Source organism: Somniosus microcephalus, chromosome 15, assembly GCF_052327205.1.
Source record: "Somniosus microcephalus isolate GS21.2 chromosome 15, FLI_Smic_1.0, whole genome shotgun sequence".
Classification (NCBI taxonomy): Eukaryota; Metazoa; Chordata; class Chondrichthyes; order Squaliformes; family Somniosidae; genus Somniosus; species Somniosus microcephalus.
Genome location: NC_141001.1, coordinates 49302991 through 49316807, shown reverse-complemented (window position 1 = coordinate 49316807; position 13817 = coordinate 49302991). Strand labels below are relative to the sequence as shown.

At 48.0% G+C, this 13817-nt stretch overlaps 1 protein-coding gene across 3 annotated transcripts in view; it reads left to right on the top strand.

The window, feature by feature from the left end:
• The window catches only part of LOC147106719 (synaptotagmin-7-like), an 890706-nt gene that overhangs the window by 866676 nt on the left and 10213 nt on the right, over positions 1–13817 (top strand). For 2 of the 3 annotated variants that reach the window (XM_086007777.1, XM_086007775.1), the window contains 2 exons: positions 5330–5444; positions 7502–7701. In XM_086007777.1, the coding sequence (XP_085863903.1) occupies positions 5330–5444; positions 7502–7701 (315 nt within the window). The remainder of the gene's footprint in view (positions 1–5329; positions 5445–7501; positions 7702–13817) is intronic. The other variant, XM_086007776.1, reaches the window with a different exon arrangement.

Genomic DNA, 13817 nt, shown 5'->3' with positions numbered 1-13817 from the left:
GCACTCATCCAGGCAAGTGGAGAGTATTCCATCACACTCCTTACTTGTACCTTGTATATGATGGAAAGGCTTTGGGGAGTCAGGAGGTGAGACACTCACCATAGAATACCTAGCTTCTGACCTACACTTGTTGCCACAGTATTTATGTGGCTGGTCTAGTTAAGTTTCTGGTCAATGGTGACCCCCAGGATGTTGATGGTGGGAGATTCGGCGATGGTAATGCTGTTGAATATCAAGGGGCAGTGGTTAGACTCTCGCTTGTTGGAGATAGTCATTGCCTGGCACTTCTGTGGCGTGAATGTTACCTGCCACTTATCAGCAACGTCGTCCAGGTCTTGTTGCATGTGGGCATGAACTGCTTCATTATCTGAGGAGTTGTGAATGGCACTGAATACTGTGCTGTCATCAGTGAATATCCCCATTTCGGACCTTATGTTGGTGGGAAGGTCATTGATGAAGCAGCTGCTGATGTTTGGGACTAGGACACTGCCCTGAGGAACACCTGCAGCGATGTCCTGGGACTGTAATTGACCTTCAAGCACCACAACCATCTTCCTTTGTGCTAGGTATGACTCGAGCCAGTGGAGCTCCTTTTCCCCCCCCGCCCCGATTCCCATTGACTTCAGTTTTACTAGGGCACCTTGATGCCACACTCGGTCAAATGCTGCCTTGATGTCAAGGGCAGTCACTCTCACCTCCCCTCTGGAATTCAGCTCTTTTGTCCATGTTTGGACCAAGGCTGTAATGAGATCGGAAGCCGAGTGGTCTTGGCAGAACCCAACTGGGCATCCGTGAGCAGGTTATTGGTGAGTAAGTGCCATTTGATAGCACTGTCAATAACACGTTCCAGCAGTTTGCTGATGATTGAGAGTAGACTAATAGGGCTCAGCTGTTTCTTGATATCATGTGGAGTGAATCGAATTGGCTGAAGACTGGCTTCTGTGACGGTGGGGACCTCAGGAATTGGCCGATATGGATCATCCACCTGGCACTTCTAGCTGAAGATGGTTGCAAACGCTTCAACCTTGTCTTTTGCACTCACATTTTGGGCTCCACCATCATTGAGGGTGGAGATATTCATGGAGCCTCCTCCTCCCGTTAGTTGTTTAATGGTCCGCCACCAGTCACGACTGGATGTGGCAGGACTGCAGAGCTTTGATTTGATCCGTTGATTGTGGGATCGCCTAGTCCCGTCTATAGCATGCTGCTTCCACTTTTTAACATGCATGTAGTCCTGTGTTACAGCTTCCCCAGGTTGGCACCTCCTTTTTAGGTACGCCTGGTGCTGCTCCTGGCATGCTCTTCTACACTCCTTATTGAACCAGGGTTGATCCCCTGGCTTGATGGTAATGGTAGAGTGAGGGATATGCCAGGCCATGAGGTTAGATTGTGGTGGAATACAATTCTGCTGCTGCTGTTGGCCCACAGCACCTCATGGATGCCCAGTTTTGAGCTGCTAGATCTTTTCTGAATCTATCCCATTTAGCACGGTGGCAGTGCCCCACAACACGATGGAGGGTGTCCTCAGTGTAAAGACAGGATTTCGTCTCCACAATGACTGTGCGGTGGTCACTGCTACCAATACTGTCATGGACAGATGCATCTGCAACAGGTAGATTGGTGAGGACGAGGTCAAGTAGGTTTTTCCTTTGTGTTGGTTCTCACCACCTGTCATAGGCACTGCCACCTTGGATCAGAAATATGAGAGTGAAGTTGTAGAAAACGGATTTTAAAAAAGAGGCTGGGTGGTGCAATGGATTATTCACTGGTATTTCACCTCTGGAATTTGGATCTGATGGAAATAAAGTCTTCCTATTTGTTCGGGAATGTAAGAGTCTTGCAATGTCTTTGGGCAATTTCAGTTTTGTTGACCCCATTGCAGAAACCTGCCCCTCGTTAATCGCAATGAGATGCCATTTCCACCTTAATTAAGGAGATTCCTTGATGGATAATGGAAATTGGCTGATATCAAGCCCTCTTTCTCCCCCCCCCCCCCCCACACACACACACACACACACACACACACACACACACACACACACTCTCGTTTTCTACATATACTAGGTGGAATAGTTTGCATATTGCTGTTAGCATACTATTTGTCCTTGCCATTTGTTCACTCATCTATTTACTAAATCTGTTTGGTAGTTTTCATGATCTGATAGAGTATTTATTCTACTGCCTCTGAAGTCAAGGGAACCACGTGGAGGCAGTAGCATATCCAATAAGCTGAAATGCAGTGACAGTAGTTTCTATTCTATGGGATATGGGGAGAAGGCAGGGACAGGGTACTGAGTTTGGATGATCAGTCATGATCTCATTGAATGGCGGAGCAAGCTCGAGGGGCCGAATGGCTTACTGCTGCTCCTATCTTCTATGTTTCTATGTTCAACCCCTGAGCTCACTACAGTTCACTAAATATTGGACAGGTAAAGGCGCACTTCCGTTCATAGGGAGTAAAGACTCCCAACAGGTCTGGTCTTGCCCATAAAACCGAGCAGAATATCTGTACTAAAAGTCCAAAACTGTAATGAGCAGAGTTGCATGGATAGTAATTTCTGTTCAATACTTGGTATCTGGATAAGTTATTGTGATGGATACTTATCCTGATTTACCAAGAACCCAGAGTTGAAAAAGCAAATTAAAATGCTCAATTACATTTTAGCTAGTTTATGCAAAGGTAACCCCCAATTCCCACAGAAATTCTTGTGGATACTGGAAATATGGATAATCAGGGTTCCACTATAAAAGAAATGTCCACAAAATACCAGACAACCTTTGACTGTTCATCACTATTTAATTCCTACTTGTTGTAAGCCCTCTCCAGCATAGGAGAGCTGGTGCAATTTCATACCAATGTGATGTCTGTAATGTGCTGCTTGAAAATTGTGAGTGGCTTATCCTCTACAACAATCTATCCAAAGTTATGACTTATCCACTGCTTTGTAATGTCATTCCTGCTAAAAATATGAAACTTAAGATGTTCATTTTTTATGTAATCAATGACATACATATTAAAATTAAAATTGATTCATTAACTCAACTTCATGAATGAACATGTATTTTTTAGAATTTTCTTTAACATCAAAAAGATTTCCATCGATTCACATTACTGTTAACTGTCTCTGGAGTTAGTACTGACCCACCCATTGAAAAATATTTTCTTATTCTTATGGCCTACACAGATTATTAGCATACAGACTCTTGACTGTGACAGGTAGGAAGTGTAAAAGATGAAAACCATATGTTTGATCATTTTCTGTCAAGATTTTGAGTTCAGGAAGGAAAAGTATATGGAATATTAAGTATTCCTTGCTGGACTGGCAAGAAAAATGTTGTTTTCAGTTGACATCCTCTTAAACTTTTCTTTCACACTGGCTGCTGATGAGACACTCACCATCTGCCATGAACTGTACTCGAAGACATCAAACTATGAAAAATAGTGTTCAAACTTTGAAGGGTAAAGTGGGTAGAAAAGTGAGAATACTTTTAGAAACTGGTGATATAAAGATGGCAGAAGGCATCAACCACACGGCCCCTCATTCTAAACCTCCATATACCTTGACTTTAGAAAGGGTGTTCATTATTCCTGGCTCCCTCATTAACACACAAAACAGATAAAATGCCCTCTTTATGTGCCACTCAGTCTGCTGTTGAATGCTATTTTATCTGTATTCTCTACTACTGAGGGCACCATAAGCAACATGTATAATGTCACTCTCAAAGAAGATAAAAGGTTATTTGCCCCATCCTTCCAACAGACTATGTATTATTTGAACTTCTCAATCTTATACACTCCCCCCAGTTAATATAATCACCTGAGGTGAGGTTAGGGATAAGGGTGAGGATGGAGGAAAACTGTGCAAGTTTTAATTGGTGTCTGAAAGCAATTTAGTGAAACTCCAAGGTATTAGTTTAATTTTACACCCTACGCTATTGAACCCTAACTAGTTGCATTCCACTAATAACGTTTTTATGTATTAGAACCAAAACCATCATTTATGTCTACAAATATCCTGTTCCTAACTAGGTTTCCTAATTGTGATATTGATTGCTCTTGACAAGAGTCTGTTCCACACATCCATCAGTCTTTCTGAGTACATAACCTGGTGCAGCACTGAAGGAGTGCTGTATTGTCAGATGTGACATCCTTTGAATTAAATGTTAAACCAAAGCCCTACCTGTCTGTACAGGTGGATGTTACAAATCCCATGGTTCCATTAAGAGGGCAGGGAGTTCTCTGTGTCTTAGCCAATATTCTTCTCTTAATCAATACCACTAAAAAAAAATGAACTGCTCATTAATTTCATTTCTGTTTGTTGGTCTTTGCTGGCACAGAATGCCTCTCATATTTGCCTACATAACAGTCATTGGACTATAAAAGTAATTAATCACGTGAAATGCTTTTAGATATTTTGATGTATTAAATCCCAGGAATTTTCTTATTACCCTGTGAAAGAACATAATTTTTTCTAATTTCTGGACTCACTTGAAGCTTTTTAATTTTGCTTTCACGTCTAGTCCTGTGAATATGGGTTAAAGTGAATAAACTGCTAACATTTGTACTTCTGCCTTTCAGCAATTGAATGACTAGGTCATTATCCCGTTCAATCTTCCTTTCACCGATGAAAATAGATTTAATTCCCTCAGACTCTAATAACTCAAGGCATCTATGGCATGGTAGACTTTGCTTCTGGTTCTCTAGTAGAGAAATCATATCAAATTCTCTTTCTATGTCTTGCCCCTTACTATAAAATTCTGTTTCATACAGCATTCGTTGCTTGGCTGGGAACACTGTCACTTTGGGGTTAGAGATTGGTTTGAGCCATACAGCAGAACTTCAGCTCAAAATCTAGGCTGATGCTTCAGTTCAGTGCTGAGAGGGTGTTTCATTGTTAGAGGTGCAATAATTCATGCTGCCCTGTCTGCTGGTTCGTGGATGCTGAAGATCTCTTGCAAAGTTAGTAAATTTGCAGTGATTATAACAAAGTCCATTTAATCCTTCAGCATGAACATCACCAGTTATCAGCAATACAAAGTGCACTGGTCATTGGTGTCCACTACTATTAAACAGCCTGAGAATAAAATCCCCATGAAGTTTAGAGTGTAGTTATTTTCCCTAGAGTAATGGATAGCTGGGAGCATAATTCAAGTCTTGGTTCAGGATTCTGATGACAGATATAAACTATTGTAGCATTGCTCTTATGGCTTATAACACTTCTTGGATGTCTGGATAAGCCCTTTATCACTTCCAGGAAGCCTTTGTCCCACAGATAATTCAGAAGTGACCACGAATGAGAATAACTTGGCTCTTTGATGGTTATTTCAGGGGAGTCGAGGAGAACTTCTCTTGTCATTGTGTTACAACCCAACTGCCAACACTATCACTGTGAACATTATTAAGGCAAGGAATCTGAAAGCCATGGACATAGGAGGTACATCAGGTGAGTGCAAAAATATTTATGTACTGAGTTTGAATAGTAAATAAGGATGTATTGTTCCATTGTGACCAAGTGTTGTGTACTCTTTTTGAGGTCAGGTACGATACAACCCAGTTGCAATGCTTCAAAAATTCACCAGTATAAGCTCAAAGGGTGTACTTGCCAGTAAGATACCATGGTACAAAACTCAACATGTAATGCAGGAAGAAAATCAGTTCTAATTTAACAGAAATTGAGGAATATTTTAAATAAATCTAGATAAATATTGTGCATAAAATTGAGGAAAGTCAATACTGGAAATGAAATGTTTCATCATTGTTGAGTCAAATAATTCACATCGGACACACTTGGGTGAAGTATTCGCCATCCAAATGCAGAGTAACGTTCCTATCACACTGCTACTGCAATGGGGTAGAAATTCACCAGTTTCGAGCATAAAGGCGGCGATATGCCTGTAACACATGTTAGAACGAGGAGGCCTGAAATTGGGCCTTGGGCCTCGTTAGTAGTATTTGGACGAGGTGCTGGTGTCTATTGGGCCTCCGCAGGCAGCTCACCTATTTGAAGAAAATGAATAGCGCCTCGCTTGCCTCGACGTCAGCAACCTGAAAATAAGTCCCGACTGAGAGGTGAGGGGGTGGTGCCAATGGAGATACTGGGGAGTTGGGGGAACTCTGCTGCTCCTCCTGGCTGTATAGCAACTTAGGAATAGGAGTAGGCCATTCAGCCCCTTGAGTTTGTTAATTCAATCAGATCATGGCTGATCTGTATCTGAACTCCATCTACACATTTTGGTTCTGTAACTCTTAATACTCTTGCCTAACAAAAATTTATCAATCTCAGTTTTGAAAATTTCAATTGATCTAGCCTCAACAGCTTTTTGGGGGAGAGAGTTCCAGATTTTCACTACCCTTTGTGTGAAGAAGTGCTTTCTGACATCACCCCTGAATGGCCTAGTTCTAATCTTAAGGTTTTCCCTGTTTTTCTGGGCTCCCCCACCAGAGGAAATAGTTTCTCTCTCTTTACCCGATCAACTCCTTTAATCATAAACACCTTCAATTAGATAATGTTTTAAAAAGAAAAATTTTAAACTTACCTTTTGTTGGCAGCCGTTGCTTAGGCTGCAGTGACCACTGAAAAATCTGGAGCTGAGGAATCTGGAGCTGAGCAGGCGTTGGGCTCCATGATATCCAATTTCCAAGACGGTTCCTAAAACAGGCACTAGGCTCCACATTTACAAATGTGAGGAGCCTAATACGGTTTTAGGTGGCCAGCAGGGAAGCCTGAAAAATATCGGGTTGGAAGTCCTTCAAGCGTCCTTTGGACCAAATTGGGCCACGTTACGCCCATTTTACACCTGTATAGAAAGGTGAATCTGGAACTCCTTCAATAGGGACAAGAAGATGAGGGCACAGATTTAAACTTGCAAAGGAAAATGTAGGATATCAGGAAGTTCTTGACGCAAAGAATGACCAATACTTGGAATGGACTTCAAGGTAGAGTAGCGGAGGAGAACATTTAGGAATCATTTAAGTGATAGTTGGATGATGTGTTGAGGGAGCTTTAGATTTTTCTGAGCTGAAAGCCTTCCACAATCTTATTTATCTTGTATTTATGGCCTGAGTGACATGCTAATTTAGCAGCAACTAATGCTGAATTACAAACAGTTCTTTATCATTTGTGGTCATTTGGAACTGGGTTGAAATAGCACAAACTCGTTACTGTTAGACTCTTTAACAAATGGCAGTGACCATAGACAAACCTTTTATTAATCTCAACTGGGTTTAACCCTAGGCCCCAGATGTGAAAGGAAGGTTTCCTTTGCATCATCTAATGTAGTTGGATGCTGTTTCTGTTTATGAATAAGCAGGAGGGAGTCAGGCTGCTCTTATTTTGAAAGCGTTTCCTCAGCATTATATTAATACCTGTTTGCTTTCCTCAATTGCTATAGCAAGAAGCCAGCAATGGCACTCAATATAGCTACCATGTTATTTACCATTGCCATAATAAATCATTTGGACCAATTGTTTTGTGACCTGTATGGTTTGCCTTCTTCACAGATCCCTACGTCAAAGTTTGGCTCATGTACAAAGACAAGAAAGTGGAGAAGAAGAAGACAGCTGTGATGAAGAGGTGTTTAAACCCCATCTTTAATGAGTCTTTTGTGTTCGATGTACCGACAGAGATATTGCGAGAGACGACTATTATAATCACTGTGATGGATAAAGATAGGCTGAGCAGAAATGATGTTATTGGAAAGGTTTGTACAGAAACACCAATTGAAGTTAACTATAGTGTTCTTGTAACCGTGTTCCAAGCTTCACGTCACAACAGTCTTGGCTTCACACAAAGTGGGTAAGTTTATCCAATGAGTTGTTTCTCAGCATCACAGTGAGAAGGCCATTGATATGTCTCTGCCAGTCTGGTTTGTTTTAATGTAACCAGTTCAACTACAGTTTAATAATCTACATAATTTGTCAATACTGTAGGAGTCTACGTACTCCTAGCAAAAAATACTGAACTCGGAGAGGTTGAACAGAAAAGGTTTAATTGTTGAGGCTGCATGCTGAACACAAAATGGAGTCAGAGACTACACAAAGTACGACTGCCTTTCATCAGTGCCCAGCTTCGACTGCTCCTCCCCCGCTCTGGGCTTAACTATGTTGCAGATTGAGTTTCTTAAAGGTGTGATCCTTCTTAAAGGCATGACGCCTGATTTATAGTCTACGGACCGGAAAGCGGATTGTGTCCTTTCTGTGATCGGCACGCCACACAGCTCCCCCCCAGAATCCGCTAGTAGGGAGTGTACGAACCGGCGTGGCAGCTTGATGGCACGGCCGGAACGGCTCTTGGCGGTTGGTGTCGGGAGCGGGGCGGTCGGACGCGTCGGGCTCTTAGGTGGTCTGCCCCGCGGTGGGGGTTGGCCCACTTGAACGGGTTCGTTGGGCTCTAGGTGCGCCAGCTTGAGCCGGTCGACCGACACCTTGTCAGTTCTGCCGCCCACTTCGAGGAGGAAGAACTTGTTCCCCGTCTGGAGTACCTTGTAGGGTCCGTCGTATGGGGGCCGTAGAGGTCCTCGGTGGACGTCATGGCGCACGAAAACAAATTTGGCCATGTGCAGGCTAGGTGGTACGCGGGTTGCTGGTTCGCCGTGCCGGCCGGTGGGTACCGGAGCGAACTGTTGTGCTCGGTTGGCGAAAGCGCGGTGTTGCTGGTCAGCCGACCAGGGGGTCGTGGCGGTGGGCAGCGGCTGGCCGTACACGAGTTCCGCCGCCGAGGCTTGCAGGTCTTCCTTGACCGCGGAGCGTAGGCCGAGTAGCACCCACGGGAGGCGGTCGATCCAAGCCTCGTCCTCGAGGCTGGCGCGGAGGGATGCCTTCATGGACCTGTGGAATCGCTCGCACAGTCCGTTGGCTTGGGGGTGGTAAGCCGTGGTGCGGTGAACGGCCACCCCGAGGTTTCGGGCGATGGCGGCCCACAGATCAGAGGTGAACTGCGGGCCCCTATCCGACGTCATGTCGGAGGGAACGTCGAACCGAGCGACCCAGGTACCGATGAACGCCCTCGCGATGTCGGCGGTGGTGGTGGACGTCAGTGGAATGGCCTCGGGCCAGCGGGTGGTACGGTCCACGATTGTCAGCAGGTGCGTGTGACCTTGTGATGGCGGCAGGGGGCCGACGAGGTCGATGTGGACATGGTCAAACCTTCTTTCTGGCACGGTGAACTCCTCGAGTGGGGCTTTGACGTGCTGGTGGATTTTGGCAAGCTATGCAGGATCTGGACCAGACGCACACATCTTTGTGCAGGCCGCGCCAGACAAATCGGTTGGCCACCAGTCCACTGGACGTGTGGGTGCCGGGGTGTGAGAGGCCGTGGACGATGTCGAACACCCGTTTTCGCCAGGATGCCGGGACTGCGGGGCGGGGTTGCGCCAAGGAGGTGTCGCATTTGACTGTGACGGCGGACGGGCCGCAGGCGACGTCGGTCAGTCGCAGCCCTGGGAGGGTTGTGGGCGCGGAGAGCAGATCGGGGTCGGTGCGTTGATCCGCTGCCAGTTGAGCATAGTCCGCTGCCAGTTGAGCATAGTCCACTGCCAGGTGGACGGCGGGGCAGATAGGCAGTCGGCCACCACGTTGTCTCGACCGGAGACATGCCGGATGTCCGTGGTGAATTCGGACACCGCGGCGAGCTGGCATTGTTGCCTGGCTGACCGCGGGTCCGCAGATTTCGCCATCGCGAATGTCAGGGGTTTGTGGTCGACAAACGCGGTGAAGGGGCGGCCCTCCAGGAGAAATCTAAAATGGCAGACTGCCAGGTACAGTGCGAGGAGCTCGCGGTCAAAGGCGCTGTATTTGGCCTCCGGGGGGCGCAGTTGGCGGCTGAAAAAGGCCAGCGGTTGCCAGGCCCCATCGACCCACTGTTCGTACACGGCGCCGACCGCGTGGTCGGAGGTGTCCGTGGTGAGGGCCACCCTGGTGTTGGGCTGTGGGTGAGCGAGCATGGTGGCGTCGGTGTGGTAAACCACTTTTATCGTTCACTATCGTTACACTATAGTTATCACTGTTATATTGTTATCACTGTTCTCACTGTTGTATCACTATACGAGGTCGCCTCTTGTCACACTGTTATACCTGGGCTGACCATCACTGACTCCGCCCATGGCTCCACCTACCTGCCCAGGTATAAAGGTAGTCGACTGGCTGGTATTCCTCCTTGCTGGATCCGATCACCCATGAGGGTGGGCTCTGTTATTTAGTCAATAAAAACCTATAGTTACTTTCCTAACTCGTCGCTTTTCATTGGACGAATTGATAGGTATATCAGTCGGCGAGCGCCTTTTTGGTCGAGTCGAAAGCGGTCAACATGTCCGCCGACCACTCGATCGCCATTCTGTCTTTCTTACCCCGGAGGGCTTTGTATAGGGGCCGCATGAGGGAGGCCGCTCCGGGAATGAAGCGGTTGTAAAAGTTGATCATCCCCCAAGAACTCCTGGAGGCCTTTAATGGTGGTAGGCCGGGGGAACTGCTGGACGGCTTGCACCTTGGCGGGCAGGGGAATGGCTCCGTCCTGCGTGATGTGGTGGCTGAGGAATTCGATCCTGCTGAGGCCGAATTGGCACTTGGCTGGGCTGATGATGAGCCCGTGCTCACTGAGTCGCTGGAACCGGGTGCGGAGGTGCTCGATGTGTTCCTGCTGGGAGGAACTAGCTACCAGGATGTCATCCAGGTAGACAAAAAGGAACTTCAGGTCCCGGAGGACCGAGTCCACGAGCCGCTGGAAGGCCTGGGCCGCGTTTTTGGGGCCAAAAGGCATTCGGAGGAACTCGAATAGCCCAAAAGGGGTGATTTTGGCCGTCTTGGGAACGTCCGTAGGGTGGACTGGCACCTGATGGTAACCGCGCACCAGGTCGACTTTGGAGAAGACTGAGCAGCCAGCCAGTCTAGCCGAGAAGTCTTGAATGTGCGGTATGGGGTACCGATCCGGCGTGGTGGCGTCGTTTAGGCGCCGGTAGTCCCCGCAGGGGCGCCATCCCCCATCGGGTTTGGTGATGATGTGGAGTGGGGAGGCCCAGGGGCTGTTGGAGCGGCGAATGATGCCGAGCTGTTCCATTGTGGCGAACTCGGCCCGCGCGATCTCCAGCTTGGCCGGGTCCAGCCTGCGGGCGTGGGCATACACCGGTGGGCCTGTGGTGGGGATGAAGTGTTCTACCCCGTGCTTAGCAACCTTCGCAGAGAAGGTCGGGTTGGTGAGGGCTGGGAACTCAGCCAGGAGTGCTGAGTAGTCGTCGGTTGAGTGGGCGCGGCACTGCCACGCCATTTTGGCGGGTTGTGGGGGGGCCATGGCACCCGGGATAGGTGACATGGTGTTCATGTCCACGAGGCGGTGCCGAGGCCTGTCGACCAACAGGCCGTGGGCGCACAGGAAATCCGCACTGAGAAGCGGGGAGAGCACCTTGGCGGTGATAAACTCCCAGTGGTAGCGGCGGCCTGTGAGGTCAATGGTGACGGTGCGGGTGCCGTACGTCCGGATGTCGGTGCCGTTGGCGGCAGCCAGCGCAGGGCCGCAGCCGCCTCGCTGGATCTCGAGGGCAGACGCGGGGGTGATGCTGCGCTGCGCGCCCGTGTCGCATAGGAAACGGCGTCCGGAGGCGCTGTCCGTAACGTACAGCAGCACGCCTGCTTGCCCCACGGCCATCGTGTAGGCCGGTGTGGGGGTGGTTGGAAACGTGCAGGGATGGCTGCAGCGGCGTGCCCGTGCGCCGAACCGAGTATGGAAGTAGCAGTAGCCCTGGGTCGGAGGGCTTGGGGGACGTGGGGGCCTGGTGGCCGAGCTGTGTGGCTGCGCGATAGAGGGTGGAGCGCGCGCCGACGCTGCGGAGGCCAGGTCGGGGGTGACGGCGTGGTTGGAGCTGGCGGACAGGAGCTTATCGGCTTCGTCGGCCAGGGCCTCGAGGTCCGTGAGGCTGGACGCCACGATCGCCGGGCGGATGATGGGAGGTAGTTGGTGGATAAAGAGCGTGCGGAAGAGGGAGCCGGGCGGTTTCTCGTCGGTCAGAGCAAGCATGTGTGAGAGCAAGTCTGACGGCATGGAGTCACCGAGGCCCGGGAGGTCGAGGAGGTGGCAGTTGCGCAAGAATTGGGAGGCTGTGAATTTTTTAATGAACGCGGCTTTGAGATGTGCGTACTTGCCTTCCTCTGGAGCGTTTTGTGGTGTTGTCCAGACTTTCGTGATTGTGGAGCTGCCCAGGGAGGCGAGGAGGTAGTCGTACATCGTTGCGTCGGCGGTGATGCCGCGGAGTCGGAATTGCGATTCGGCTTGAAGGAACCAGGCGGTGGCCAGGTTCTCCCAGAACTCCGGCAGCTTCATAGAAACTGCGTTTGTGTCAGCCATGGTTACGCTTAGGAGTCGTCCTGAGCGTCGGGGTCACCAGTGTAGGAGTCTACGTACTCCTAGCAAAAAATACTGAACTCGGAGCGGTTCAACAGAAAAGGTTTAATTGTTGAGGCTGCATGCTGAACACAAAATGGAGTCAGAGACTACACAAAGTACGACTGCCTTTCATCAGTGCTCAGCTTCGACTGCTCCTCCCCTGCTCTGGGCTTAACTATGTTGCAGATCGAGTTTCTTAAAGGTGTGATCCTTCTTAAAGGCATGACGCCTAATTTAGAGTCTATGGACCGGAAAGCGGATTGTGTCCTTTCTGTGATCGGTACACCACAATACTTTTATTATAATTTGGTCCATTCTGGACCGTAAAGAACATTTTTTTTTATGGGGAACTTTATCTGGACTCCACTTTAGCACGGGAAATTCTTAGTTTCTAACATCAAAATCACTGTCCTCACCCCATCCTCAAAAAAAAAAAAAAAAAAAAAAAAAAAAACGTCCTCGAGCCCTCGGACCTTGCAAACTACAGCCAAATCTCCAAACTTCCTTTTGTCTCCAAAGTTCTTAAATGTGTTGTCATCTTCAAAATCTGTGACCATCTTTCCACAATGCCATGTTTAGATCTCTCCAAACAGGTTTCATCCCTGCCACTGCAGCAAAACAGCCCTAAACAAAGTCACAAATGACATCTTCTATGACCACTGTCCATTTTGCTTATTTGTTCTCCTTGACCTCTCTGCAGCCTTTGACACTGTTGACCACACCATCCTCCTCAAACACCTTTCCTCCATTGTCTAGCTCAGTGGGGTTGCCCTCACTTAGTTCCACTCTTAGCTATACCCCTTACCTATGAGAGTGGTTTGCACACAGTGGTCCTAAACAGAGTGCACTTAAACAGAGTTAAAGTTGGGAATTTTGAGAAAGTGGGAATTCAGAGCAGAGGGGGAAAGAGGTGCTGCTTTTTCCCTTCAGTACTTGTAGTGGTTTGTGTTACAGGTAAATATTTAATTTAACCTACTTATAACTTAAACTAGATCAAGTATTAGTTAAAAACTAAACTATAAGCTAAGTTAATAATAAACTTTAATTAATTAAATAAATAAAAGAAGGGTTATATAGGGATGGCAGTGCAGATGGTGTGCCGCAACTGCAGCATGTGGGAGTTTGTGGTGAGCATCACGATCACAGATGACCATATCTGCAGTAAGTGTTTGCATCTTGAGGAACTTCAGCTCAGAGTTTTTGTGCTGGAGTCTGAGGCGCAGACATTGCGGGGCATCAGGGAGGGGGAAAGTTACCTGGACACTTTGATTCAGGAGGCAGTCACACCCCTTGGGTTAGGTAGTGGTACAGTTCTGGTTAGTGGTCAGGGACAGGAGGGTGTGACTGTGACTCAGGCAGGTAAGGGGACCCCAGGTGCAGTGCTGGAGGAGCCTTTGCCCTTGTCCAACAGGTACAAGGTATTTGCTGCCTGTGTGGATGAGGGCA